The 24059-nt window shown below is 32.9% G+C and overlaps 3 protein-coding genes across 7 annotated transcripts; 2 read left to right on the plus strand and 1 right to left on the minus strand.

Annotated features, from left to right (window-relative positions):
- Positions 1 to 2149: 2149 nt before the first annotated feature.
- On the plus strand, positions 2150 to 14545 carry LOC134836369 (coronin-1C-like). Of its 3 annotated transcripts, XM_063851591.1 has the most exons (6): positions 2151 to 2413; positions 11152 to 11307; positions 11417 to 11719; positions 12303 to 13409; positions 13533 to 13745; positions 13804 to 14545. In XM_063851591.1, the coding sequence occupies exons 2-6, from the start codon at positions 11293 to 11295 to the stop codon at positions 13933 to 13935; spliced, it is 1770 nt and encodes a 589-aa protein (XP_063707661.1). In that variant the 5' UTR covers positions 2151 to 2413; positions 11152 to 11292; the 3' UTR covers positions 13936 to 14545. The 3 variants fall into 3 exon arrangements, with proteins under 3 accessions (XP_063707659.1, XP_063707661.1, XP_063707660.1); XM_063851589.1 differs by lacking the exon at positions 11152 to 11307 and having other exon boundaries at positions 2150 to 2413; XM_063851590.1 differs by lacking the exon at positions 11152 to 11307 and having other exon boundaries at positions 13587 to 13745.
- Positions 8118 to 10677, plus strand: LOC134836370 (diacylglycerol kinase epsilon). 3 transcript variants are annotated; one of them, XR_010162282.1, is made up of 3 exons: positions 8118 to 8673; positions 8737 to 9936; positions 10563 to 10677. XR_010162282.1 is itself a non-coding variant. In XM_063851593.1 (2 exons), exons 1-2 carry the CDS (start codon positions 8200 to 8202, stop codon positions 9853 to 9855), a joined length of 1593 nt encoding a protein of 530 aa, XP_063707663.1. In that variant the 5' UTR covers positions 8118 to 8199; the 3' UTR covers positions 9856 to 10063. The 3 variants fall into 3 exon arrangements, 1 of the variants encoding a protein (XP_063707663.1); XR_010162281.1 differs by having other exon boundaries at positions 10512 to 10644; XM_063851593.1 differs by lacking the exon at positions 10563 to 10677 and having other exon boundaries at positions 8737 to 10063.
- A 1071-nt stretch (positions 14546 to 15616) lies between the features above and the next one.
- On the minus strand, positions 15617 to 23925 carry LOC134836374 (transcription initiation factor TFIID subunit 4-like). The gene is made up of 10 exons (XM_063851598.1): positions 22120 to 23925; positions 20924 to 21112; positions 20627 to 20818; positions 19847 to 20242; positions 19673 to 19786; positions 18663 to 18998; positions 17156 to 17512; positions 16920 to 17093; positions 16152 to 16277; positions 15617 to 16090 (listed from the first exon to the last, which is right to left on the minus strand). Exons 1-10 carry the CDS (start codon positions 23167 to 23169, stop codon positions 15932 to 15934), a joined length of 3093 nt encoding a protein of 1030 aa, XP_063707668.1. The 5' UTR covers positions 23170 to 23925; the 3' UTR covers positions 15617 to 15931.
- Between the last annotated feature and the right edge of the window lie 134 nt (positions 23926 to 24059).

The following is a 24059-nucleotide window of genomic DNA, read 5'->3' on the forward strand; positions in this document are numbered from 1 at the left end:
AATAAGACATGATTAAAATAAATAAAAATTTTAGATGAATTTTATATGAAAAAAAAGTTGTTTCTTTTTAATTGTTGGCTCAACGTGTATTTAAAATTTCTGTCGGATTGGATGAATTGAATTTTTTGGATTTTTACCTGCTGAGAGTTCAACAGTTTTAATAAGAACGGATGTTTTTTCTTTCTCATGAAAAACTCAAGAAAGTCAATGGTTGCTATAAGATTATTACTGACAATATCTTTTGTTGTTTTCTATTGCGATGGCAGTTCTGCGTGAAGCTTCAGACGCCTTGAGCTTTGACGCTTCCAAAAGAGAACTCTTCTGCTGATATGATAGGCGTCGCCTATTTCGACAACATCTTCCGTACAAGTCACTGTGGCGGATATTTTATAAGAATGAATCACGTGTTGCTTCGCTTGTTCCAACTATTCGACTATTTTTTATTTCGTAATATTTTTCTAAAGTTATTTTTCAAAGCATACTTAAATTAAATACATGAATTTTGAAATTGATTTTAAAGGTTCACATTACTCCACTTCACTCATATTACTCCCCCTTCTCAAAAATAAAGGTTTGATTCTAACAAAGGAGATTATCAAAGGTTTCCCGTTCTTTAGAATTTTAATATTCTTTTCGAAATTTTTCAGAACTCATATGGTCCTTTATATGGCGAACCAAAAGGTTTTTTTTATTTTGTCCGTCTTTACTAAAACTTTTTTAATGCAAATTTTTAGGGATAAACACATTTTCATTGCTTGGTTTTCTAGTTTGTGTTGGTTTTATAGAATTAAAAATATTTTTAAGTTCTTTGATATAATCAAGACGGTCTGGACAAGAATCAAGGTAATATCTTGTCCATATATAAGAAAAGCAGGAGACGTCCCTAAATCTTCTTTAATTGAAGTTCTAATACCCAGCAATATAATAGGGAGGACATCACTACAGTTTTCATCACGTATAGATCTTGTTGGGCTACAATATTTTCAGGATCTTTTTCATAAATCTATTAAGGAGCGAAGTCGTAAATAGTAATGCCATGTAAAAGATCTGACTTGAAATTTGAGTTGAAGATGTGTAGCTTTATCTATAAGCTGAGTAGAATGGTCTCAAAGCAACATGAAAAGGTTTTTGACCTGAAAATTTCACTTTAAGCGACATCATCCTCATCGTCTTTAATGATTGCAACATCTTATAGCAAATTTGATTTTACTGCGTCGGTTGTGATTGATTTTCCTGGGCCCATAACCTATTAATACTAAGTTTTATGAGGGAATGACTAAAACTATACATTGTCTCTACAAGTAAACTATCACAGTTTACTATAATCGAACAACAATTATCACGCCAACACTCAAGTATTTTTTTTCATTAAGCTTTTTTTTAATCTTTAATCTTAAGCTTAATTACTCACTTTGTTCTTTTTCTACCTTTCTTCAAATCCTTTAATTTTCCCTTTCTTTAGTTCTTGTTTGATACAATCTGCAATACCTACTTAAAGTTCAAATTAATTTTGTCAGTTATTTTCGTCGCAGGTGCTGTTGATGCAAATTTTGAGTCGTTACATGTTGATCATTCGAAACTCTTTAAGAGAAATTCCCGCCTACTTTGAATCACTCTCTTTACCTCAATTCCTTGACATTTATATCTAAATAAATATAGTTTTGAAATTCAGGTATGTTTCTGTAGAGGTCGACGTTGGATCTATGGACATTAAGCTTCGTTTTAAAGCTATTTTAAAAGCCTAAAGGATTCAGCCTTATTCAAATTTGTTCACCTGTTAATTCCACCATTAACGACAAGTGAGTCGGTTGAAATTGATAAAATATTCCAGTTCCTACTCTCCACCAGAGGGCCTATGGGAACAGTATTCCAGCACGTTTCCACTGCTTAAAAACTTTAAAAAAATAATCAAAAAATAACTAAATAATAATTAATTAATTAAAAGAAGAAATAATAAAACTTTAAATAAATATTTTTTGAATTTTTAGGACATTCCGTTCCATTGGAGGACATCTGGTCAACTTACCGTAACTCATCGCAGAACCCGAACACTCAATTCAACAACTCCATTCAGTCGCTCTTCATATCTCGTATTGTTCGGATCGTTATTAGTAAAGTCTGCCTCTTGTTTATATTTTGTGTTTTTAATCTATTCAAATAAAATCGAAAATATTCCAAACATATTTTCAATAAAAAAAAATATTCGCAAACCTCTTCTTAAAAAAAAAAATAAATAACCCAATACGCAAAAAGTATTTAAAAAATTAATTCAGACAATATTAAACAGTATTATAAAATAGAAAAAAAAATTAACTTCATGAGTGAGATATCAAACAACTGTGAAGATAACATCTTATCGCCAACGAAAACCACCAATATCGATGTGAGGCACTGCGTAAAGCCGGAAAAGAAGGTTAGAAAATGCACCAAACATATTTTTCAATAAATAAATAATGCATGAAACTCTTTGTTGTGTTGTGTAAAGTAAACAAAACAAGAAACTGAAAGCATGAAAAATGAACAAAAAAGTCCATTCTAAAAATATTATGACAAAGTGAAGTGCATTATGTTCAAGAAAAAAAGGAGTTTCGCTGTGCAAAAATAGCATTACTAATAACGTTGATGGGCGTTGCTACGAAATTTTTCTCATGTTCTTTTCAAACAAACTAAAAAATAAGAAGCTTAAAACAAAAAAAAACGTATTTGAATGAGTGATGCCTTTTTGCTGATTGTTATCTCATGCTATACATATGCAAGTCAGTCAGTGTGTGACATACATTGAGTCACGTACCGTTCAATTTTAATAATGTGAATAATAGTTTGGCAACGTGATAGCAAATAAATAATAATAATATGCTAAAAGTAGGTAGAAAGGATGTCGAATCCCTTTTTACAACATTTTTTTACAAGAATGCTTATGCTTTTGCACTAAGCTTCCCATAAACCAACCTTGAACTCTCGTAAACTCCGTTCGTGTGTACATTTATGGCCTCGCATAGTTCAAGGATATTTTTATTACATTTGGTGTGTAATTGACGCCGCAGACAGGAAAGACGAAAGAAGAGGAAGGAAATCAAATTGATAAAATTGGAGATTATTTGGAGTGTTATCTACGGTCTTTCACTGCAAGTCAGAGGCAAATTGATAAAATTTTATATAAACTTTATAATAGAAGGATTTATGAAAGTACTAAAATGGACACCGGAAGCTACAAGTAGATAAAACAACTCGTAAAATCCAATTTTTTTAGTGTAAAAGGATCAAAATACTCTTGAAAATTGAGAATCCAGGCAAATGGAATTTTTTTATCGAAATACGAGGGTGTCTCATTTTGTATTGAGGACTTTTTCAAATCATTTTTAACCAATTTTGAGCATTTTTCTTTAATTTTTAACCATTTTGAGCCATTTTTCATTCATAAATGTAAATAAATGGGCCAAAAGGTTAAAAATTAAAATAAAAATGGACAAAATTGGCTAAAAATGATTTGAAATGGTCCTTTAAAGCCAAATAGGACACCCCGATAAAAAAAATTAATGCCATGTATCGCACCTCAAAGAGTTGTTCCCTCCGAAAATTTCACTACTCCATAAATAATCGCTAATAAAAAGCGAGGAAAATTCAACTAACCATGACTCTTTCTTTCGTTCTTTCTACACTGCGCGTGTAATACATTTCACTACTTACTTACATTTTATTACTATTACATCGAAAAACTGCTAAAACTACAATTACTCTACAATTGTAACTTTTTTTCTTTACTTTCTACCTTTATTTCTTTTTTTCGATGCAGTAGTGAGTATAGGTAGTAATCAATTAATCAATCTGTTTGATGCATGACAGCGCTCCAGACTACCTACGGTGCGATAAAATGCAATCAAAAATGGACGAAATACAATTTCGATTTGACGAAAAAAAAATGACAAGCAAAAAAAAAATTGTTGTGAATGAAAAACGAAAAGAAAATCCCTCCGAACGAACGATGACTCATCGTCGTCGCTACACTTGTTATGCTGGTTTCGTCACAACAACACACACCATACACATCGTGCTTCGTTTTGTTATGCAATTGAACTCTTGTACGACACACACCGGGGGAAAAATCAATAATCCTTCTTCGCAAGCGGCGTTCGTTCATGAATGAATGTTTTCCCGTAGATGCAGCGGACCAACAACAAGTGTTGACAAAATTTTCTCAACTCTGTTTTTTTATCCTACATCATCAACGTCGTCGTTGAAGAATAAATAAAAGGGGGTGATGATGATGATATTACACACGACTATCAAATTTCCTCATAAAAAAATTTTCAAGCAAATAGTGGTTGATTGATTGAAAAAGGTGCAGTCAAGCCGGTCAAACTGAAGACTTTTACAAGTAATTTCGAGTAGTTGGCTCTAAAAGGAAATATCTTGTCATTATTCTAATGATGCACGACTCGCGGTACTAATTAGCGACACAAAACAAACGTGTCTCGTGTGCAGATGTGCGAATTATCTAGCAAAGTAACGAGTTGCTAATTATAATTGTAAACTAAATTCAACAATTATTCGCACAAAAAACAATTTACTTTGCTTTAAAATGCACTCGGTGTTGTCGTATCGTCGTCACTTGTCGGCGCAATTCGTCGTGTGAGATCACCATCTAATAATCAATAAATGCAGTGCAATTAGAGTCAGTTAAAACGAATCCATATCAAATATTGATGATGGGTTGGTGCAGTATACTACGGAAATGCTGGTAAAAATTTAGACGAGTGGTGAATTCAATGCGGACAATTATATTGGCAATTACAAGCGATGATGATGATGACGAAGGACGGCTGATTTGATTATGTCCGTTTAGTATGGCGCCAATAATATGTCAATTTTGCGGAAAAATCTCGATAAAGTGTTGAACAGAAAATCGATTTTAAATGGACATTATAACAAAGTTATATTGTAAAAAAATGTAATTTACAGTTTGAAGTGATTTACAAGCATGAATAACTTTAACAGGAAGAACTTGTGGATTTATTTAATGAAAGTTGATAAAAAGAAGGAGATACTGAAATTGTACGAAGCTTTAAAGGAACAAATAAATATAATTTTTAGATGGAATTCTTGGGATTCGACTCCATATCAAACATTCGACTCGATCAGGTGACTTATCACAACATGTAAAAGTTCGTTTAAGGGCGGCATCTGATATAGAAGAACTTGACTCTAAGCCTTGTCCAAGTAGATCACATTTTCGGAGCTTGCAGATGAACAAACTTGTTGAAATACTCACACTTCTTTGGCCTTTACTTCACACAAATAACAAAGCAAAGATATTTGAAAGACATTAAAGAAAATCATACAAATTTTAAGAACTTAATTTTGGAGTTTAATATAACAAGAAACGACCTCCTACCACTTCAAAAGAGAGGACATATAACGCACCACACTTGCACTTACTAGTAGCTGAATTCCTAGGACTTGAAACAGAATAGTCGTCTAACTGATTACCGCTACAACAACAACAAGAGGACATAGTTTGAATCAATTCAAGCCTGAATTATCAAGAAACAAGAGTTTCTTTGTCATTTCAATGAATTCAGAATGAATCGCAAAAAATCTTTATTTCTGCAACGTAAAACAAATTCTATATAGTCTCAAGGCTACGCAACTTGTGCGATTCTTTATCTGACTTTATTAACCATTACGTCCGATAAACAGCTTAAAATAAAAATATCTATATCAATATGCCTTTATCTGTACATAAAATTAACTCAAAAGTGACGTGAGCCTAATTTCCTACTATTACTACTAAATAAAAAACTATCAAAACCATTCCCAAAAAAATGATGATGATCACTCTGTTAGTTGCCGAAAATAAAAAATAAACCAGTTGTGAACGATGAAACACCAAAATGAATGTCAAGATAAAGAAATGACCTTTTTACACGATCAAAGATTATTTTTTGCAATATCATTAATCACAGAAGAAAAAAACACAAAAATTTTTATACGTAAATTGAAGCTCCAGTTATAAAATTAATTTCTTTCGCGCGTATGAAATGCTTTCTTTTTCATTCAATCCAGCAGCAGCATTTGTTTCGCCGTAATATACTTTATTTTGTATTTTTATATTAAGTCCAATTGAGTCAGTATTTCATGCGTAACAGCAATACACAACAATCGGTTAGTGTTAGAGGGATAGCGTAGTGTTTTAACTCTTATTATTATGTTATATTGTTCTGCTTTTTATTTTTATACAATTTTTTTTTTGTGGAAGCGGATTTCGCTTCTAATCTAAATTGACATGACACAGAGTGATTCATCATTTGTTCGAGCGGGGAGCAGAAAGAGATAGTTGGATAAATTGGCAGCACAAAAGAGAATTACTATAACAGTAGTTTTGAGTTTTGTATGTCGTGTCAGTGACTGACTTGGCCCCCAAAATTATAGTATTGTAATTATCCACGAACGAAAGCACATAGAAAGGGTTCAATTTGGAACCGTTACTGATTTTTGCAGCAACAGAAAAAGTGATTATTATAATGAGATCATTGTTATTTTTTTTTATATTTCATAATTATGAGACGGTCTATAAATATTTTGTAATATGTACGTTTACTGTTAATAGAACTTTCATGTGTTTGCTCATGAAACGAAACATTTATCATTATATAATACGGTAACGATTATAATGACAAAGAACAGAAAGCTAGAGTATGGTGTGGGGAGAGAGTGATTATCAGACTGATAAATACGATACAATGTTTACTTTTTTCCGACGTAATTTTTGCATTCTTTGCTCATACAAACATTTACAGTTTGATTATTTTGTGAAGCAAAGAAAAAGGTAAATGTTGGATGGTAATGTAAATATTTGTGGCAGGTAAATTTAACACAAGGCACTTTCCTTCGTTATTGTGGTGCATAGTATTAAAAGGTTATTTGATTAGGTGTTTACTATGCTAAAATATTTCGTACATAAATTTGGGGTAAAAAAATAAACATATAAAAATAAAGACATCAAATTCGGTGAACTGATAAGAATTGCTTGGAAGAAATGAACAATTGATTTTGGTTCACAACACAATTGAATGACTTGTCACTCAAGTATTTTATGGTAAAGTGAATATGGAAAAGAGTTTTTACCGAAAAAAATATCTTTGTGGATAACAGCAGGAGGGGTGAAGGGCCTTTCAATTCTGTCTTTTTAGGACTCTGACTGATATTTTTGTGAAAAAAAAATCAACAAATCTCTTACAACTTGGAAATCTCTTACAAATACTGAGGATTTACACTTGAAGCTTTTTGTAAAAAGAAAGTACAAAAAAATCATCATTTTACCATCAAATGAAGCGACGTAGTTACAGGTAGATTTAATAGACGATAATTTTAGACAAAGCAATAATTTTTCAGGCATCTGCCTCAAGAAAAATATGTTCTTTAGTCAAAAATCATGAAGTTTTATCAAAACATGTTCATTTAAGCTCTTAAGGCATAAAAAATTATGCAATAATAACATCAATATAGCCATCAAATCGATAAACTGAAGGTATAGCACTTGTTGTGAGGAAAATTATCATGACTGTGTATGAAATCTTGACGAAAAAGCTTTATACTGATCAAGACAAAGTGAAAAATTGTTTGTCCCATCGACAGTTGGTCTGTTGTCGAGAATATTTACTAGTTAAACGACACAAATTTGAGTATCGACGAAATTTCAACAATTGATATCGTAGAAATTGATTGAAATTTTAAGAAGTAAAACATTAAATTTTACCTCAAACGACATTGTATGAAAAAAATACGCAGCAGAGACTCAGCACGTTACACTGAAACAATTATTGTGCCCTTTAGAAGAACTAACTATGAGACATATGAGCCAACATCTACTCTTGTGCATGTAAATAAATTCAACTTCAACCATACGAATTTTCAAGAGGCAAAAAGTCCTTTTACTTAAAAATAAGAGTCTGAAACTCCCATAAAATTCAAAATTCTCTATTACGAATGGAACACGAACAAATTTCTACCGTTAATAAACGTTCAACATATTCAAAAAAATCACATGCCACAAATTGCGACGTAGGATACCGTTGAATTAACGTATTGTGATTCATTATTCTGCAGTTTTGTTTTCATTCTCCTAAAATCGCAAGAAAAAAAATGTAAAAAACCAACAAAACCTCGTTAAAAAGACACAAAACTCATCTCCAAGTTACCATGATCTGGGAAGTCAACTCGTTATCCGTCAGTCTCTCGGTGTTTGTGATACTTTGCACTTTATGGCTAACTGGAAAATTCTTCAATGAAGACGCAATTTACTTGTATGAGTCATATCGCAACAAAAAGCATTCATGGCGAACAATAAGACTCCTGAAGACGTCTGTCTTTTGTTCCATTTGCGAGATAATGGTGCCTTCGAATGGGATCTTCTGCGAATGCTGTGGCATTTGTTGTGACGTTGCCTGCGTAAAAAAGGCAGAAAAGATGCTGCCATGCAAGGAGAAAAGATTATCGGAACGCGCCAAACCGCACGAGCATTTATGGGTGCACGGAAATTTGCCCGCCAATATGGAGTGTTACATCTGCAAGGAGGACATGGAAAGTCAGGAAACGGGTCCCGGGTTGTTTGGGTTTCGGTGTGCTTGGTGTCAACGATGCGCTCATACCGATTGTTTTGAGTTTGTAGAAGATGTAAGATTTTTTTTTTGTTTTCGTCAAAAAATCGATAGGAATGAAAAAAAAATTTTTTTTTAGGAATGTGATTTTGGTTCCTTCAAAGATTTGATTGTCCCACCGAGCGCGATGGTGGTTTCACGTACTCGAGGTGCCCCAAAACTCCATTTGACGGGTTTAAATCCGCCAGAAACGCCGAATTGGTCACCTTTGATAATTATTTCGAACACAAAAAGCGGCAGTCAAGAAGGAAGTCAGATCGTTTCGACGTACCGAGCGTTGCTGAATCCCCTGCAAGTCATGGAAATCGGTTCTCATGGTCCGAATGACGCTCTCCAATGGGCAATTATCGCAAATCCGGTCAAATGCAAGATTTTAGTGGCAGGCGGTGATGGAACTGTTGGTTGGGTATTAAATACAATCCAGTCCCTGGGCATCGAGAACGCTGAAGTGGGAATTATGCCATTAGGAACGGGCAACGATTTATCTCGAGTGCTTGGATGGGGCGAAGCAGCTGCCGCTGACTGTGAACCGCTTCAATTCTTACAAAGAGTACGCACCGCAGTGCCCGTCCCACTCGACCGATGGGAAATTAGTGTAAACAAATCCACGCGAATTCCCTTGAGAACGCGGCGCCATCAAACGTTCTTCATGTACAACTATTTCAGTGTCGGCGTCGATGCCCTCGTTACCCTAAACTTCCACAAAGCACGTGATAGCGCGTTTTACATCTTCAGTAGTCGCGTCGTGAATAAACTCTTGTACCTCTTCTACGGCGGCCATCAAGTGCTGCAACAAGACTGCTTCGAACTCGAGAAAAAAGTTGAATTATGGCTCGATGGCGAGCGATTGGAAACGTTGCCGGAGCTGCAATCTGTCGTTATCACGAATATCGATAGTTGGGGAGCCGGCGTGCATTTGTATGACTTGAGCAAGGAGCCAGACGAGGAACACACTCAAAGTTTCTCCGACGGGCTGTTGGAGGTTTATGGTATTAATTCGTCATTCCATATCGCGCAGCTGCAAGTGGGCCTGAGTAAGCCGGTGAGACTGGGCGTTGCGAAGGAAATTCGCATAAAAATATTGTCGCCGCTTCCGGTGCAGTGTGATGGAGAGCCGTGGGAACAGACGCAGTGCGATATCGTCATTAAACATCACAGCCAGGCTACGGTTTTGCAGAACAAAACTTCACCGCTTTGAATTTTTTGCACTTAAAATGTTCAAAAAAAATTCTCGAATTGCTTTAAAAATTCTGAAACTCATTGAAAATGATAGAAATAGGTCAATTTTTTTCTATGAATTTTTAAAAATTAACAAAAAAGGTTTTGTAATTTCAATTTTTGACGAAATTAACAATTTTTAATTGGATTGTACTTAAAATATTTTTTTTATTTATTTCAATTATTATTTTTTAATTTTTTTTCAAATCTCTTATTTTAATTTTTTTAATTAATTAATTTTAAATTTAATTTTTTCGTTTTTATTTTTGACTAATTTTTTCGTAAGAAATTTTGAATTTAATTATTTTTTTTTTAATTTTAATTAAATTAAATTAATTAAATTTAATTTAAATTTAAAAATTTAATTTAATTTAGAATTAAATTTAATTTTAATTAATTTAATTTTATTTTATTTTATTTTTTTTTTAATTTAATTTTATTAATTTATTTTGACAAGTTTTGCTAAACTCTAAAACTCACTGATTTCTTCTACTGAAGAGCCTAAAATAATTTTAAAAAAAAATATATTTTAATGGATTTAAACACAAAAAATTTATAAAAAATTAAATTCAAAAAAAAAAAATCGTAGAAAAAAATTGCTAAAAATTAAAAAAAAATAATTTTCATGAATTTCAGAACTGTCAAAGCAATCTAAGAATTTTTTTTGGGAATTAATTATTGCCAAAGAACCGCCTCGAATGTATTTATCTCCAAAAGTTTTTGACTTAAGCTAACTTATTTTATGTATATTGAGACTAAAAAGTATATTTATTATAAATGTCGTTGGTCAATGTAGTTAAAAAATCGCTAAAAAAGTGTTTTTTTTTCTGTGTCACCTTGTCAGCAAATCCGCTAAAACGAGGGCTTCATTCACGGCTATGCAAATATTTGCGCCGTTAAATTTTACGAGCGTGTCATTGTGCTAAATATTGATTGTTGTTCTGCATAAAAAAGCGATATTTGCTCATTTTATGACTTCCTTGGGCTCGTCTAGCTCGATTTACGCCTTTTTCATAACAAAAAATGCCGCTAAATTGTTGCGATGGTGACTCGATGTGAAAACTGAATGAAAGGATGATTGACATGTGCTCGCGTCATTTGATTGTTGATTTATTGTGCACCGAATTGAACGTAAAAACGAGCTGTCTTGAAGAAAATTGATAAAACTTTGCCTAGATAGCGTAGAATTTTATGATTTTGTAGTTTTGTTTGATGAATTTTGACATGAAAAATTTTATTTTCAATTTATTTTATTTTATATTTTATTTCTTTTTAGTAATATTTTCGTAGCCTCTTTGTTCGCATGACTTCCCTGTGATTTTCATCAAAACGAAAAAATTATTGATCGTCAATAAAAAAAAATAAAGCTTTGTTGCTCGCTTTAAAAGCTTCAAATTCGTCGCTTGAATCGTTCATCATGACAAACTCTCAGGTTGGTTGTGAATTTTTATTTCATTTTTTTTTAGTTTTTGTAGTTTTGATGTTCAATGTTGCTCGTTTTTGGCAGAAAATCATTTTAAACGTTGAATTTCGTTTCACAGGTATGGTTTCGTGGCATCCGACCTTCGAAATTCCGGCATGTCTATGGAGTTCCGTCGAAAAAGGAAGCCTGTTACACGGACATCAGCATGGTCAGAAGTGGCAATGATGGCAATTTGTGTGCCGTTAATCCGAAATTTCTGGCTATTGTGTCGGAATCGGCTTTTGTGGTCATTCCTATGAACCTCACGGGACGCATTGACTTCCAATGTTGCAAAGTGATTGGGCATAATGGTGCTGTAACGGATCTCAAGTGGAATCCCTTCAATGATAATATGATTGCGTCTGGATCAGATGATTGCACAGTAAGTTTTTTTTTCTAATTTTTTAAAGATTTTTCTGAATTTATTTTAAAAATTTGTCTCATATATTTTTACAAATTTTTTAAAATATTTTTCCTAATAAAAATTTAAAAAAATTAATTTTAAAAAAATAATCAATTATTATTTAATTAATTAATTATTTAATTTAATATTAATTAATTAATTTTTATTTTCTTAATTCAAGCGAAATTATTTTAAATTTATTAAAAATTAATTAGGAATTTATTTTTAAATTTAATTAAATAAATATTTATTTTATTTTTTTAATGAAATAAATTAAAATTTTTATTAAAAAAATTAAAATTAAATTCATAATAATTACAAAAATTACAAAAAAAAAATTAAAACAAATTTAAAAAATTTTTTAAAACATTTAAAAAGAAATACCCAAGACCAAGCAAAAAAAAAATTTTAAAATAAATTTGATATTAAAATATTTAAAATAATTTTAAAAATATTTTTAATTTTATTTAATATATTTTATTTTTTTTTTAATTTTGCTCGAATTTTAAAAATTAAATTTGAAATCAGTTTTTAAAATGTAAAAAATATTTTTTATTCATAGATTCGCATCTGGTCCATTCCCGAAGGAGGCTTAACTTCCAACCTAACGGAGAGCGTTGTCGAGTTAACGGGCCACAAACGCAAAATTTTGCACATTGAATGGCACCCAACGGCAAGTGATGTCATCATCAGTGCTGGTTTCGATCACCTCATCATCGTCTGGGACATTTCCAACTCCAACCAGAATGCAATTTTGAACGTCATTAATTGTCACAGCGACATGATTTACTGCTTGGCGATCAACCGAGATGGCTCTCTCATTGCCACAACGTCGAAAGACAAACAATTGCGCATTATTGAGCCCCGTTCTGGCATCGTTGTGTCCGAAGCGCAAGCTCACGAAGGCACCAAATGCTCCAAAGTTGTCTTTTTGGAGAATAATCGCGTCTTGACCACCGGATTTTCGCGTCATTCCGGTCGACAGTACGCTTTGTGGAACCAACATGACTTGAAAAAACCCCTGATCCGCGAAGAAATCGACAATTCCAGCGGGATTCTCATCCCGTACTACGATCCCGATACGCACATGCTCTATTTGGCGGGAAAAGGTGACGGCAATATCCGTTATTACGAAGTCGTGGATGAGGCACCGTACATTTACTATCTCAGTCAATTCCTGTCGGGACATCCGCAAAAGGCGCTCGGTGTTTTGCCGAAACGCGGCGTCAATGTGGCACAATGCGAGGTCTTTCGGTTCTACAAATTGCATGCAACGGGAAATATTTGCGAACCAATTTCGATGATTGTGCCAAGAAAGTCGACACTTTTCCAGGCGGACCTGTATCCGGATACTTTGGCACCCGAAGCAGCTCTTACGGCGAAAGAATGGTTCCATACGAAGCGAAATGCACAACCGACACTCATGTCGATGCACACGGGTCACACAACGCTCGACATTGAGAACAAAACGTTGTACAAGGAGACAAATATCATCCGGAAACCCTCGATGCGCAAAAGTATGGTCATCAGTACGACCGAAATCGAGGAGAATCACGTCAAGGACAACAAGGAAAACGAGAAAAATGTCATTTTACGCACCATCGACAACACTTCGAAGAAATTTGAATTCCTTTCGCGATCCACAACCATCGATTATCGTCCGCAACAGGTAAATTCCACACCGAAATCAGCTTAAATCGCTTCCAAAATAACTTTTATTCATTTGCTTGCCTCTTTTTTCATGTTTTTTGTCCTTTAAATTAAATGTTGTGTCGTATTGTACTTGTCTAAGATTACCGATAAAAATCAAAAAACAACTACAAACCAAAGCACAAAATTCCATCAGTTGCAGGCAATTTTCGGCGAGAAGCAACCCGTCAATGGCATCACACAAAATACCAAAGACATTAACAATTTGCAGAACAACCTACTGAGCAACGTCGAAAAAAACAACTCTCGTAACAGTTCGTTGGAGAATTTGAACCAGATGAACTCGGAAAATGAGGTAAAAAAAATTCAATTTATAAAAAATTTTTTTTTTCATGAATATTCATTGATAACAGCTTCGCAAAGCCTACATGAAACAGTCGGATGAGGTAAAAAGCTTGCGTAAGTTGCTTAACTGCTCGGAGAAACGCATCAAAGAACTCGAATCGGAAGTGCGACGACTACAGATTGCCGCGGCACGAAAGTAAAAAATAAACGTGAAAGCTTGAATTGCTGGCTTTTTGTGATATTTTAAATGTATGAAGAAGAATCGTGGTAGAATAATTAGTTTCGTTACAGAAAAAAAAACGAAAATTCATCAGAATCATAGACCCGAAACGGTAGAATATTATTATTACTACGGGATAAATGTACAATTATTTTTTGTTTTTTATCAAAAATCAACGTTAAAAAATTTATTTTTAATATTTTCAACTTTTGTAAAAAAAATAATTTTTAATTTCTCGAACAAAATTTTAAACTTTAAAAAAATAAATAAATTTTTTAAAAATTTAACTCGCTTCTTAGCTTCTATTCAAAAAAAAAATTAGCTAAAAAACTGCTTAAAATTTAAAACATTTGTGAATAATCGAAAAAATTGTGTATTTTTGCAGAAATATAATAAAAAAATTTAACTAAACTGCCACTTACATGTGAACGAAAAGGCTTTCCGTGAAGAAAGTTGGCGCAAAATAAGCTTTTTTACAGTTAAAATAATTAAAAATACTTAAAAAAAATAATTATAATCTATAGTGATAAGTTACGAAATGTATGGAAAATAGAGAATAAAGCATGTAGCTCAATGTATAATGTCGCGAAAACGCAAAATTTTGTTTTATTTTAAATTTTCTTGAATTTTTAAAGTAGGAAAAAAATTCAAAGGTAAGGTAAGAGAAAACATAATTAATTTTTAAGGTAATTTAAGGCTTTAAAAATAATAATTTTACTAAATAATTAAATTAATTTAATTTTAAATTAAATTAAAATTAAGTTTTTTGGTAAAATTTAAAAAAATTAAACAAAAAAAATAAATTTTTTTGAAAAAAAATTAAATTAATTAAATTATTTTTTAAAAAAAATTTGAAAATTCCTTGAAAAAACATGGAAAAAGACCAAAAAATTGATGAAATTTTTCAATTAATTAATTTAATTTAATTTAATTTAATTAATTTAATTTAAATAATTTGAATAAATTAATTAAATTTGAATAAAAAACATTTTTTTATATCTTCTTTTAATAATTTTATTATCAATAGCTTCTTTTGTTTTAATTATTTTACTATTAATGTTAATTTTTATTTCCTTTTTTATATTATTTATTACTTTTTTGTTGTTTTTTATTTATCTCTGTACATTGAATGTGTATAATAATAATAATATAATTAATAAAGAAACATGACAAGGTTCAAGAAATAGTTTTCTATGAATTTATTGTGTGAGGGGATGGGTTTAATATATAATATAATATATATGTAGGTAAATATAAATATAGATTTTTTCTTTTTTTTGTTTATTTCTTCGCTAAAATTAAATAATTAATTATAATGCCAATTTATAACTAGTAAAATCCATCCATATAAAAAAATTTCCACTTTTTTTTCGTGAACTTAGGAATTTTTCACTCTATTTTATTATTTTTAATGAGCTTGCAGTGATAAATTTAAACTTTTCTACTAACTAAAAAACAGAACTAAATAATAATAATTTTGCCATTTGTGTGTATGAAATATTACTAGACAACAGACAAGACTTATCTTTGATGTTTTGTTTTTTTTCTCTATTAGATACTTAAATTATAATTATTTTATACATTTTTATATTGATTTATTTGCTAAGGTTTGTTTCATTTTTCATATATATATTTATTTTTTTGATAAAAATTATTTCTTTTTAAGGGTTTTAAAAGACACGTGACTTTATATTTTATTTTTTTTTTCTTATATACTTGATTTTTTACTTTTTTCTGGTAGTGCGATCCGTGAAAAAATTTCAAAATTAATGATCGGTCTTCTTATTCATAAATAATATCTCCATCCTACAACCAATTTTTTTTTTAATAATAACGCAAAAGTGTGACATATAAAATACTAAATATTAACAAAAAAAAAAGTTTTCTAATTTTTAATTTGGAAACAGGCGCGTTTAATTGATTTTTTTTTCTTTTTTTTATATTTTCATCGTAATAATACACCTTACCATCCATAATCACTTGAGATATGCTTTATACAACATTGTACTTCTACAACTATCTTTTTCGTGTTCCAAGTAGAAAAGCATATCACGTAAGTTAACACGTTTTATTCGAGGTCTCAGTGGTGTTGTGGTTGATGATTTGCTAAAACTACCAGTTCCCGATAAGCCAGACTAGAATTTTTAAAAATTAAATTAGTTTTTTGTACAAAATTAGGAAAATTTCAATACTTACACTGGACGAACTTGACATATCTCCATCTAGTCGAGGCTTTTTTCTTGGTCCAATAGCTTGGAGGGCCGTTAAATTTGCATCTCTTTGACGTAATTCTTCCATTTCAGCACGTTGCATTTCCTTGGCCTGGAATTTAAAGGATTTTTTTGGTTAGTTGGTTTTGAAATACAAATTTTGAAGGTATCAAAAAAATGAAAAAGCGTTAAATAGGAGGGAAATCGAGTGAAATGTACCATTGTCGATAGGTTTTCATAAGATTTTGCATAAATTTGTGCATCAAATTTGAAAATTTAATTTTTTTTTTCTTTAAAAATAAAATATTTTTCACAAAAAATGGAAAAATAAAAAAATTTTGACTTTTAAACTGACTTTTTTGAAAATTTCAGATATCTTCTATTAAAATTTAGTCAAAATTGTACCAAAAACAATTAATAATTTTTATTTTTTAGATATTTGATACTCAAAAAATTGTAAAAAAAAGTCTAAAAAGTACATTTTTCAATATGTTTTTAATGAAAAATATAGATTTTTGTATCAAATTTTAAAATCAAAAGATTTTTCTTTAAGAAAATTGAACATTTTTGACTAAAAAAATTGAATTTAAGAAAACATTTAATTTTGAAGTGCTTTTTTACAGAAGTTTAGATATTTTGTGTTGAAAATTAGTTGGAAATTAAACCAAAAATTTAAAAATTTCTATTTTTAGATATTTGATACTTGAAAAATTAAAATTTTCTCAAAAAATTAAGAAATAGGTGATTTTTTTACCTTTTGTTTGAGCTTCACTTGTTCGGGATCTTCAGTCTTAGATCGAGACTTGGCGGCACGCATCAACATCTCACGTTCCTGTTCCTCGTGGCGTTTTTGTTCGGCTTTATCCAAGTCTTCCAAGAATTTTATTTGTCCTCTGACGTCTTTTGTCACTTCGTATCGCGGATTCACCTGAAAAAAAAAATTAAAAATTAATGAAAAAATATTTTTTTTTAGCAAAATTCAAGCCTTACTTTAATAATATCAATTCTGTGTTCCGCAATGACCGCTAATTTTTCCACAATATTTTTTAATCGCTCTTGTGTCGCATGCGATATTAGTACGGCTACCTCGTTGCTCGGCTCATCCAGCCCATGCTTGGCGACAATTGCCCGGATTTTCTGCTGCAGCGCCGGCAAATTCAGGAAAACTTCGTCTTTGCACGACCGAATTTGCGTCCCAACAAATTCCGTTTGTCCGAGAATGCGTTGCGACTCCTCCGCCAAATTGACGCCACCCATCGCCGCCACGTCGTTGATGTCGTCGTCGCCATACATGGACGAGTAGGAGGCGGCAGCGGCAGATGTCGAGGCTTTGCGCTCCTTCGGTTCCTTTGGAAATGTATGTTTTTGATGACTAACGCTTTGACTATTACTTAGATGGTGGTGAGTGGTAGAGAGAGATGATAATGCGGATGATGGTGCGGAGGACGCGGACACCTGCTGTTGTGATTTTGTAGTAATTGATTTATTATTTAAGGTCGTGGACACGGGAGAAATGGTAGTTAAGCATGTTTTGGAGGTATTGTTTGTTGTTGTTGTTGCTGTTATTAAACTTGGTGTGGACCCTTGACTCTTACTACTACTACTAACTAGCACCTGTGTCGTGGGAGCGCTGTTCGGCACACGGATCACAGGCGTCGTCACCGTTTTCGGTGTCGTCTGAACTTTTAGTACCGGCGCACTCGATGACGTACTCGAAGTTCGGATTTGCAAAGTTTGTGCGGGACGCGTTTGAAGGGTCCCCGTCGTAGCCCGAATCTACAACAAAGACATTTTTTTTTGGTTTTTCTCTCATTTTTCTTGGATAAAAAATGAACCAACAATCGAACAAAAATGGGATGCAAAAAATTCAACGGAAAAAATCTACAAAACCGAAATCACATCTCGACTCAAAAATGTGACTTCAGTTCAAATGAAAGCTCAGAAAATCCCTCAGAATGAAAAAAATCCCGAATTCTACAAAAGCAAAGAAAAGAATGCGGTCGTAATTCTAAATAAAATTTACTCATATCGTCAGATTCTTTAAAAAAAAAAAATAAAATCTCGTAATAAAAAAAAATTAAATGAACGTATGAATAAGAAATAACAGCAATAAATGTAGTTTAATAACAACAACAATGAGTTCCATGCATTTTTTACTTCAGCGAGTACTTGCGTACTCGAAAAAAGTTGAATATAAAATTTACTAAAATTCAACAAACTAAATTTTCAACAACAAAGCAAATTAAAAGCAAAAAATTTTGTTTTGGGAACATCCAAAAAAATTTTGATGAGTAAGCAACTACTTGTTTTCGGTTGAATTTTCAATAATAAAATACTAATTAAAGAACTAAAATACTACAAAATTACTAACAGCTAGAAAAATGGTGAACTCGAGTGAGTTCGGGTTAATGGGTGATTTAAAAAATAATAAATTAAGGGGTTTCTACGGTTTTTTCTATGATTTCTAGGTCTAGATCGGCATTCCAGATCGGCTTACCTGTGATATCGCGGCTCCACTAACGGGATGTAAGGCAGGTGGTGTTGATTGAATTGTTGTACTTCCAATGGTAACGCTGCCACTTGCAGCTGTTGCATTTTGTACGAGAGTCGCCGTGCCGGGACGCAGTGCATTCGTTATGAGTCGCGGGCCACTTTGCAGCTGGTGCGTTTGCTGTGTCGCCGTGCCCTGTATCCGGATCGGCGTCGTTTGTCGCAACGTCGTTTGACCGATGCGCGAAATGGCGGGCGTCGTTGCCACACTCGTCGGTTGCGTTATCATCCGGATTTGCGTTTGACCCATGTTACCTACTTGTGCCACGGGACGTATTTGAGCCTGAAATTAATTTTTTTTGATTAATTTTTTTGAAATTATGAATTATTTAGATAATTTTAAAATTTTTGATCAAAACTTTTTTTATGAAGATAGGATAATTCAAATAAATTTTTTTTTTTTTTTGATATAAAATAACACAATTTTTTAATATTTTTCAATATTTTGGGTTTTTTTTAGGTATCCTAAATAAATAAAAACTTTTCATAATATTTTTTTTTTTTTTGGAAAAAAAACTAAAATAAAATCTCATTGATATGAAAAATTAAAAAAAAAAGTTTAAAATAAATTTTTTGGAAAAAAATAAAGATGTTTAAGTATTTTTTATGAACAATTGCTTAAAATATTTTTTTTTTATTTTTTTTTAAACATATGGAAAAGCTCAAAAACAAAAATTTTAATAAAATTTTTAACTTTCAAGCCAAAAAAATGTCTAAATTTGCCAAAAATGGCTTTAAATAATTTTTTAAAAAATTTAAAAATATGAAATTGGTATTTCAACTTGAGTTTCTTCTCCAAAATATTTCATAAATTATTATTAATTTTTTTTTTTAATTTTTTAACTAATTTTTTATTTTAAGAATATTTTCTTAATAATTTTAATTTTTTTAAATTTTATTTTTTTTTTTAGTAGAAGAAAATTTTTACATTTTTCACGAAAATAAAAAGAAACTTACCGGAATCGTGCCTGCTGTGCCTCCTCCAAACGCAATTTGTGCCGTTGGTGGCTGAATTCCCTCAATTACAATCTCTTTTGTGACTAACGATTGTCGCAATAGTGGGAGACTTTTCTATAAGAAATGCAAAAAACATTAGAATCTAATCAGAATTCCTCACGGAAAAGCACAAACTTTTAAAAATCCTATGAGACACGGTTGTGGACTGGCATTCAAAAGCCTCTCGAGACGCTCACAAAACTCCTCGGGCTCGACATTCGCATCGATCAGCTCCTGGATCAGCGTACGGACATTCCGTTCGACCGTCGATGGTTCCCGCTTCGATAACTCGATCAAATTTGTCAGAAATTTTCGGCATTTTTCTTTGGAATTGTCTTGTGAGGTACGATTTGGCGCCGCCGTCGTTGCATTGACTGTCGACTGCAGCTGCGGCGGTTGCTGTGCCATGTTATTTTGCTGTTGTAAGGCCTGTGATGCTTGTCCCGTTTGAACTGCATTGGAAAGGGCAGACGATGTGACTACGGGACCCGATGACGACACGATAATTGTTCCCGGGGGAGCTTGAGGTTGCTGCAAAAAGGCAAATTTTATCGATTAGTCGGGTAAAAAAAATAATTTTGAAAGTGATTTGCATGCAAAATAATATTTTTCTATACTTAACAACAGGGAAACTGATAATTTGTAAATAAAATGATGCCATGCTCATGTACGGTTTTCGTAAAAAGAGAGAACTGAAGTCAAAATATCACGTGAGATAACAAAAAAAAAGTTTCAAATGAAGGACATTTAAGTAAATTGAAGAAAAAAAAAGCTTTTTGGAGTGACATTCATTACATTTTGACTTGGCTTGCTCGAAAGTTTCACCTGTTGTTGTGCAACTGCAGTACTCGATTGTGCTTGTGATACTGTAATAGTTTTACGGAGTGCTAACGGAGGACCGGCAAATCTACTTACAGCTGGTACAGTTTGCAATCGTATCGTCTGATTGCCGGACGTCGTTGTCAGTGTTCCGCCAGGCGCCACTTGTTGCGCTCCCTGCGGAGGTGCGATCCGCAGCAACTGGTACTGCCCGTTGTCCGACTTGACCAAAATCGTTTGGCCCGGTTGACCTCCCTGGAGACTTTGCAAGGCGCTTAGTGTAAGAGTCTACAACAAGAAAGAAATTGCATTAAAAATCACGAAAGGTGTGGTTGTGAAAAATTGAAAAAAAACAAAAGAAAAAAATTTAATGTAATAAAAAGTCTAGCCTACAGTTGAGTTAGCTGGTCGTGCACCAACAGGAAGTTGTGTACTACCAATTACAACACGTGGCGGCACAGCAGCGATTGTTTTCTGCTGTGTTTGGTGATTTTGTGTTTGAGGTGCATTTGCTCGTGGAACATTAACTATCTGGAAATTTCCAGTTTGTAGCATTGGAGTGCCTACCAGATTAGTTTGACCCTAATGAGAGTACAAATACAAAAAATATATAAGCAAAATTCGTCGTAAATCGTAACAAACTACACAAAAAATCTAGCACGTACGAGGGCACTTGGAATGGACACAACATTTTACAGGACAATCAATTTTTTAAACAATTTTTTTTTGTACATCGTGAATAGGTGCAATTTTTTTAGAAAATCTCCAATAATTCGATAAACATAAAATTTAAAATTATTTTTTTTTTTTGTTAATTTGGGCCGCTTTAAATTTATTTTTAATCGAAAACGAAAAAAATTAAAAAAAAAGTAAAAAAAATAATTGAAAAAAAATTAATTTAAAATTAGAATTTAATTTTGTCTTTTTTAATAATTTAATTTTTTTTCGAATTATTTTCAAATATTTGATTTCTTACATTATTTAAAAAAAAAATTTTTTTTTATATTTTTCATATTTATTTTTGAAAAAAAATAAAAATTTATAAAAAAAAAAATAAGTAAAAAGCCAATAGTTGTTAAAATAAAGTAATTTTTTTAAAAGAATTTTACTTTTAATATACATTTTTTTTACATTGATGAAAAAAATTAAATTTTTTACAAATCTTGAATTATTTTAAAATATTTTTTTATGAAAAAAAAAAAAATAAATTCAAATTGAAAATTATTTTTTAATTTAAAATATTTTTAATTTAAAAATTATTTCAAAAATGTTTGAAATCCTTAAATTTTTTTTTTTCATTTTTATGAATTACAATTTGTTGTCTTAATTTTTTTTTAAATATTCAAAAGTATTTATTTTTTTATTTATTTTTTTTTTCTTTTTAATCTATGAAACAAAAATTCATCAACGAATAATTTGAAATAAATTTAAAGCGACCTTTTTTTGTTAATTTAGAAAAAAATAGGAAAACCAAAAAAATAAAACCCAAATAAAAGTGCATTAAAAAAACAGTTAAGTGCCATTCCAACTTCCCCGATGGTTAAAAAAACACTCCTCACACAGAAAAAAAATGCAAAAAAAAAACTCACCTGATTATTCATCGTTTTGGTCATCGTAACCATTCCGGGTGCACTCGACGTCATAATTCCTTGGGGATTTTTGATGATGAGCGTTTGCGGGATCCCCGGTCCGTGTCCCGCCGTTTTCACAAGTCCCGCAGGCGAACTAATGATCGTGGCACCGCCCGAACCCGGCGGTCCCGTCATCTGTGACAAACTGATGGTGCCATTGGGCAAATGGTGCGCCTGCCCCGCCTGCCCGCCCGTGACAATTGTCGTGCTATTTGTGGCGGTTCCCGTGCCCGAAACTGGGTACACCAGTTTAACGGGCTCATTTGTTGGCATATTAGAATGACTTTTGTTTGCCGTACTTGTATTTTTGTTATTGATATCTTGATTATTATTGTTGTTGTTGTAGTGATTAAAACTATTATTATTATTACTATTTTGATGATAAATACTTCTGTTTACACTATCACCACCACTGTTATTCGTATTGTTACTGTTATTATTACTACTATTTGGGTTTGTATTCGCGTTTATGTGATTACTAAATGTCTTTGTATTGTTATTTTGTTCACTGCCGAGGTAATGAGGATGCTGCGGCGAGAACTGGTGATGCATAACACCAGCACTGGCTCCACCTAAATAGCCTCCGCCGTTGCCAACGTTGCCTCCGTTGAACTTTGGATGGTGCGGCGACGACTGCTGCTGATACGCGTGATGATGGTGCTGCTGCTGCTGCGAGTCTAGCCGATGCGCGAAATGGTCTGGCCGTTGTTGTTGTTGTTGTTGTGGCGGCAGCAAATACGGTGACGAGTGATAATTGTTACTTCTTGCGTGTTGTGATGATGCGTTGCTACTGTTATAGGTGAAAATGCCATTATCACTACTGCTATGCGAGCTAAAATACGAATTAGTGCCACTTGTGAAACTGTGTGTGGAGTGTGGCTGTTGCTGTTGTTGCTGCTGCTGTTGCTGCTGCTGGTGGATACGTTGATCGAGCTGGCTCTCGAGGGTGTTTTGGAGCTCCTTGACCTTGTTCTCGTCGTAGTTCGTCAGTACCTGGTCTAAATTCATGGTTAAGGCACAATATTGCACAAAATATGTGTGTGTGGAGGAAAAAAGAACTTATGAATGATCTTTTTGCTTGTCGTCAAACATGACAACACAAGGAACACCTGAGAATCGGACCGCTGCGAAATAGGTCGAGCAGAAAAAGTGTGAATTCTCGGTGTTTTTCGCGTTATTTTAGCGCATTTCGGCTCCCGGGCGCTCCAGAGGACCGCAAGAAAAGGCACGTGTGTGTAAAAACCCACAAAAACTATTTATTTCCACTAAAAATAATGCACAAAAATATAATTGCTGATTACAACTCGAGCCACACAAGAGCTGTCGTGTGTCGATTTCACGTACTTGGCGAAAACACAGCGTTTGACGTTTCATTTTTGCTATGGCCAACGTCACCCGTCTGCCTTCACATACACTTTTTTCAACAAACTCGCTCATACACTCGTCGACTACGGCCGAGGCAATATGTTCACTTTACACATTACACTCGTTCGCTGTCGTCGTCGCACGGAGGTATGCGTCGTCTATGGCATCCACGCGCACATACACCCATTTGAATTGCTTGCTTGTTGAAAAAGGAGATGATGAGAGACACACACGGAGATAATATGTACGAAATATGAATGCCATAACAAATTTTTTTCGCTTTTTGTCCCCTTCGGATCCCGCAAAACCCCGAAAAGATCATTCATGTCGCTTCGAGTTTCCTCCTTGCGCTCCCTGGCACACACACGGATCTTGTTTCTTCGCGTTTTTTCTCTCGCCCGACGTCTTACTTGCGGGCTGCATGCATTTTTCACTTACATGACGGCACTAATTTTGCACTGCGTATCTCGCACTTGGTTCCCCGATCCGCACGCACACGGTCCCAAGGAAAACAACAACGCTCCCGTGCACTT

Source organism: Culicoides brevitarsis, unplaced genomic scaffold, assembly GCF_036172545.1.
Source record: "Culicoides brevitarsis isolate CSIRO-B50_1 unplaced genomic scaffold, AGI_CSIRO_Cbre_v1 contig_17, whole genome shotgun sequence".
NCBI lineage: Eukaryota > Metazoa > Arthropoda > Insecta > Diptera > Ceratopogonidae > Culicoides > Culicoides brevitarsis.

Excerpts from the sequence above, each read along its gene's own strand:
- LOC134836369 (XM_063851589.1), top strand. The coding sequence starts at position 2,318 with ATGAGTGAGATATCAAACAACTGTGAAGATAACATCTTATCGCCAACG. Across the intron at positions 2,414-11,416 it reads GCGTAAAGCCGGAAAAGAAG|GTATGGTTTCGTGGCATCCG; the intron begins GTTAGAAAATGC and ends TTCGTTTCACAG. Across the intron at positions 11,720-12,302 it reads CTGGATCAGATGATTGCACA|ATTCGCATCTGGTCCATTCC; the intron begins GTAAGTTTTTTT and ends TTTTATTCATAG.
- LOC134836370 (XM_063851593.1), top strand. The coding sequence starts at position 8,200 with ATGATCTGGGAAGTCAACTCGTTATCCGTCAGTCTCTCGGTGTTTGTG. Across the intron at positions 8,674-8,736 it reads GTTTTGAGTTTGTAGAAGAT|GAATGTGATTTTGGTTCCTT; the intron begins GTAAGATTTTTT and ends ATTTTTTTTTAG.
- LOC134836374 (XM_063851598.1), bottom strand. The coding sequence starts at position 23,169 with ATGAATTTAGACCAGGTACTGACGAACTACGACGAGAACAAGGTCAAG. Across the intron at positions 17,513-18,662 it reads GTGGAGCCGCGATATCACAG|GAACCGAAGGAGCGCAAAGC; the intron begins GTAAGCCGATCT and ends ACATTTCCAAAG. Across the intron at positions 16,091-16,151 it reads ATATGTCAAGTTCGTCCAGT|TCTGGCTTATCGGGAACTGG; the intron begins GTAAGTATTGAA and ends TAAAAATTCTAG.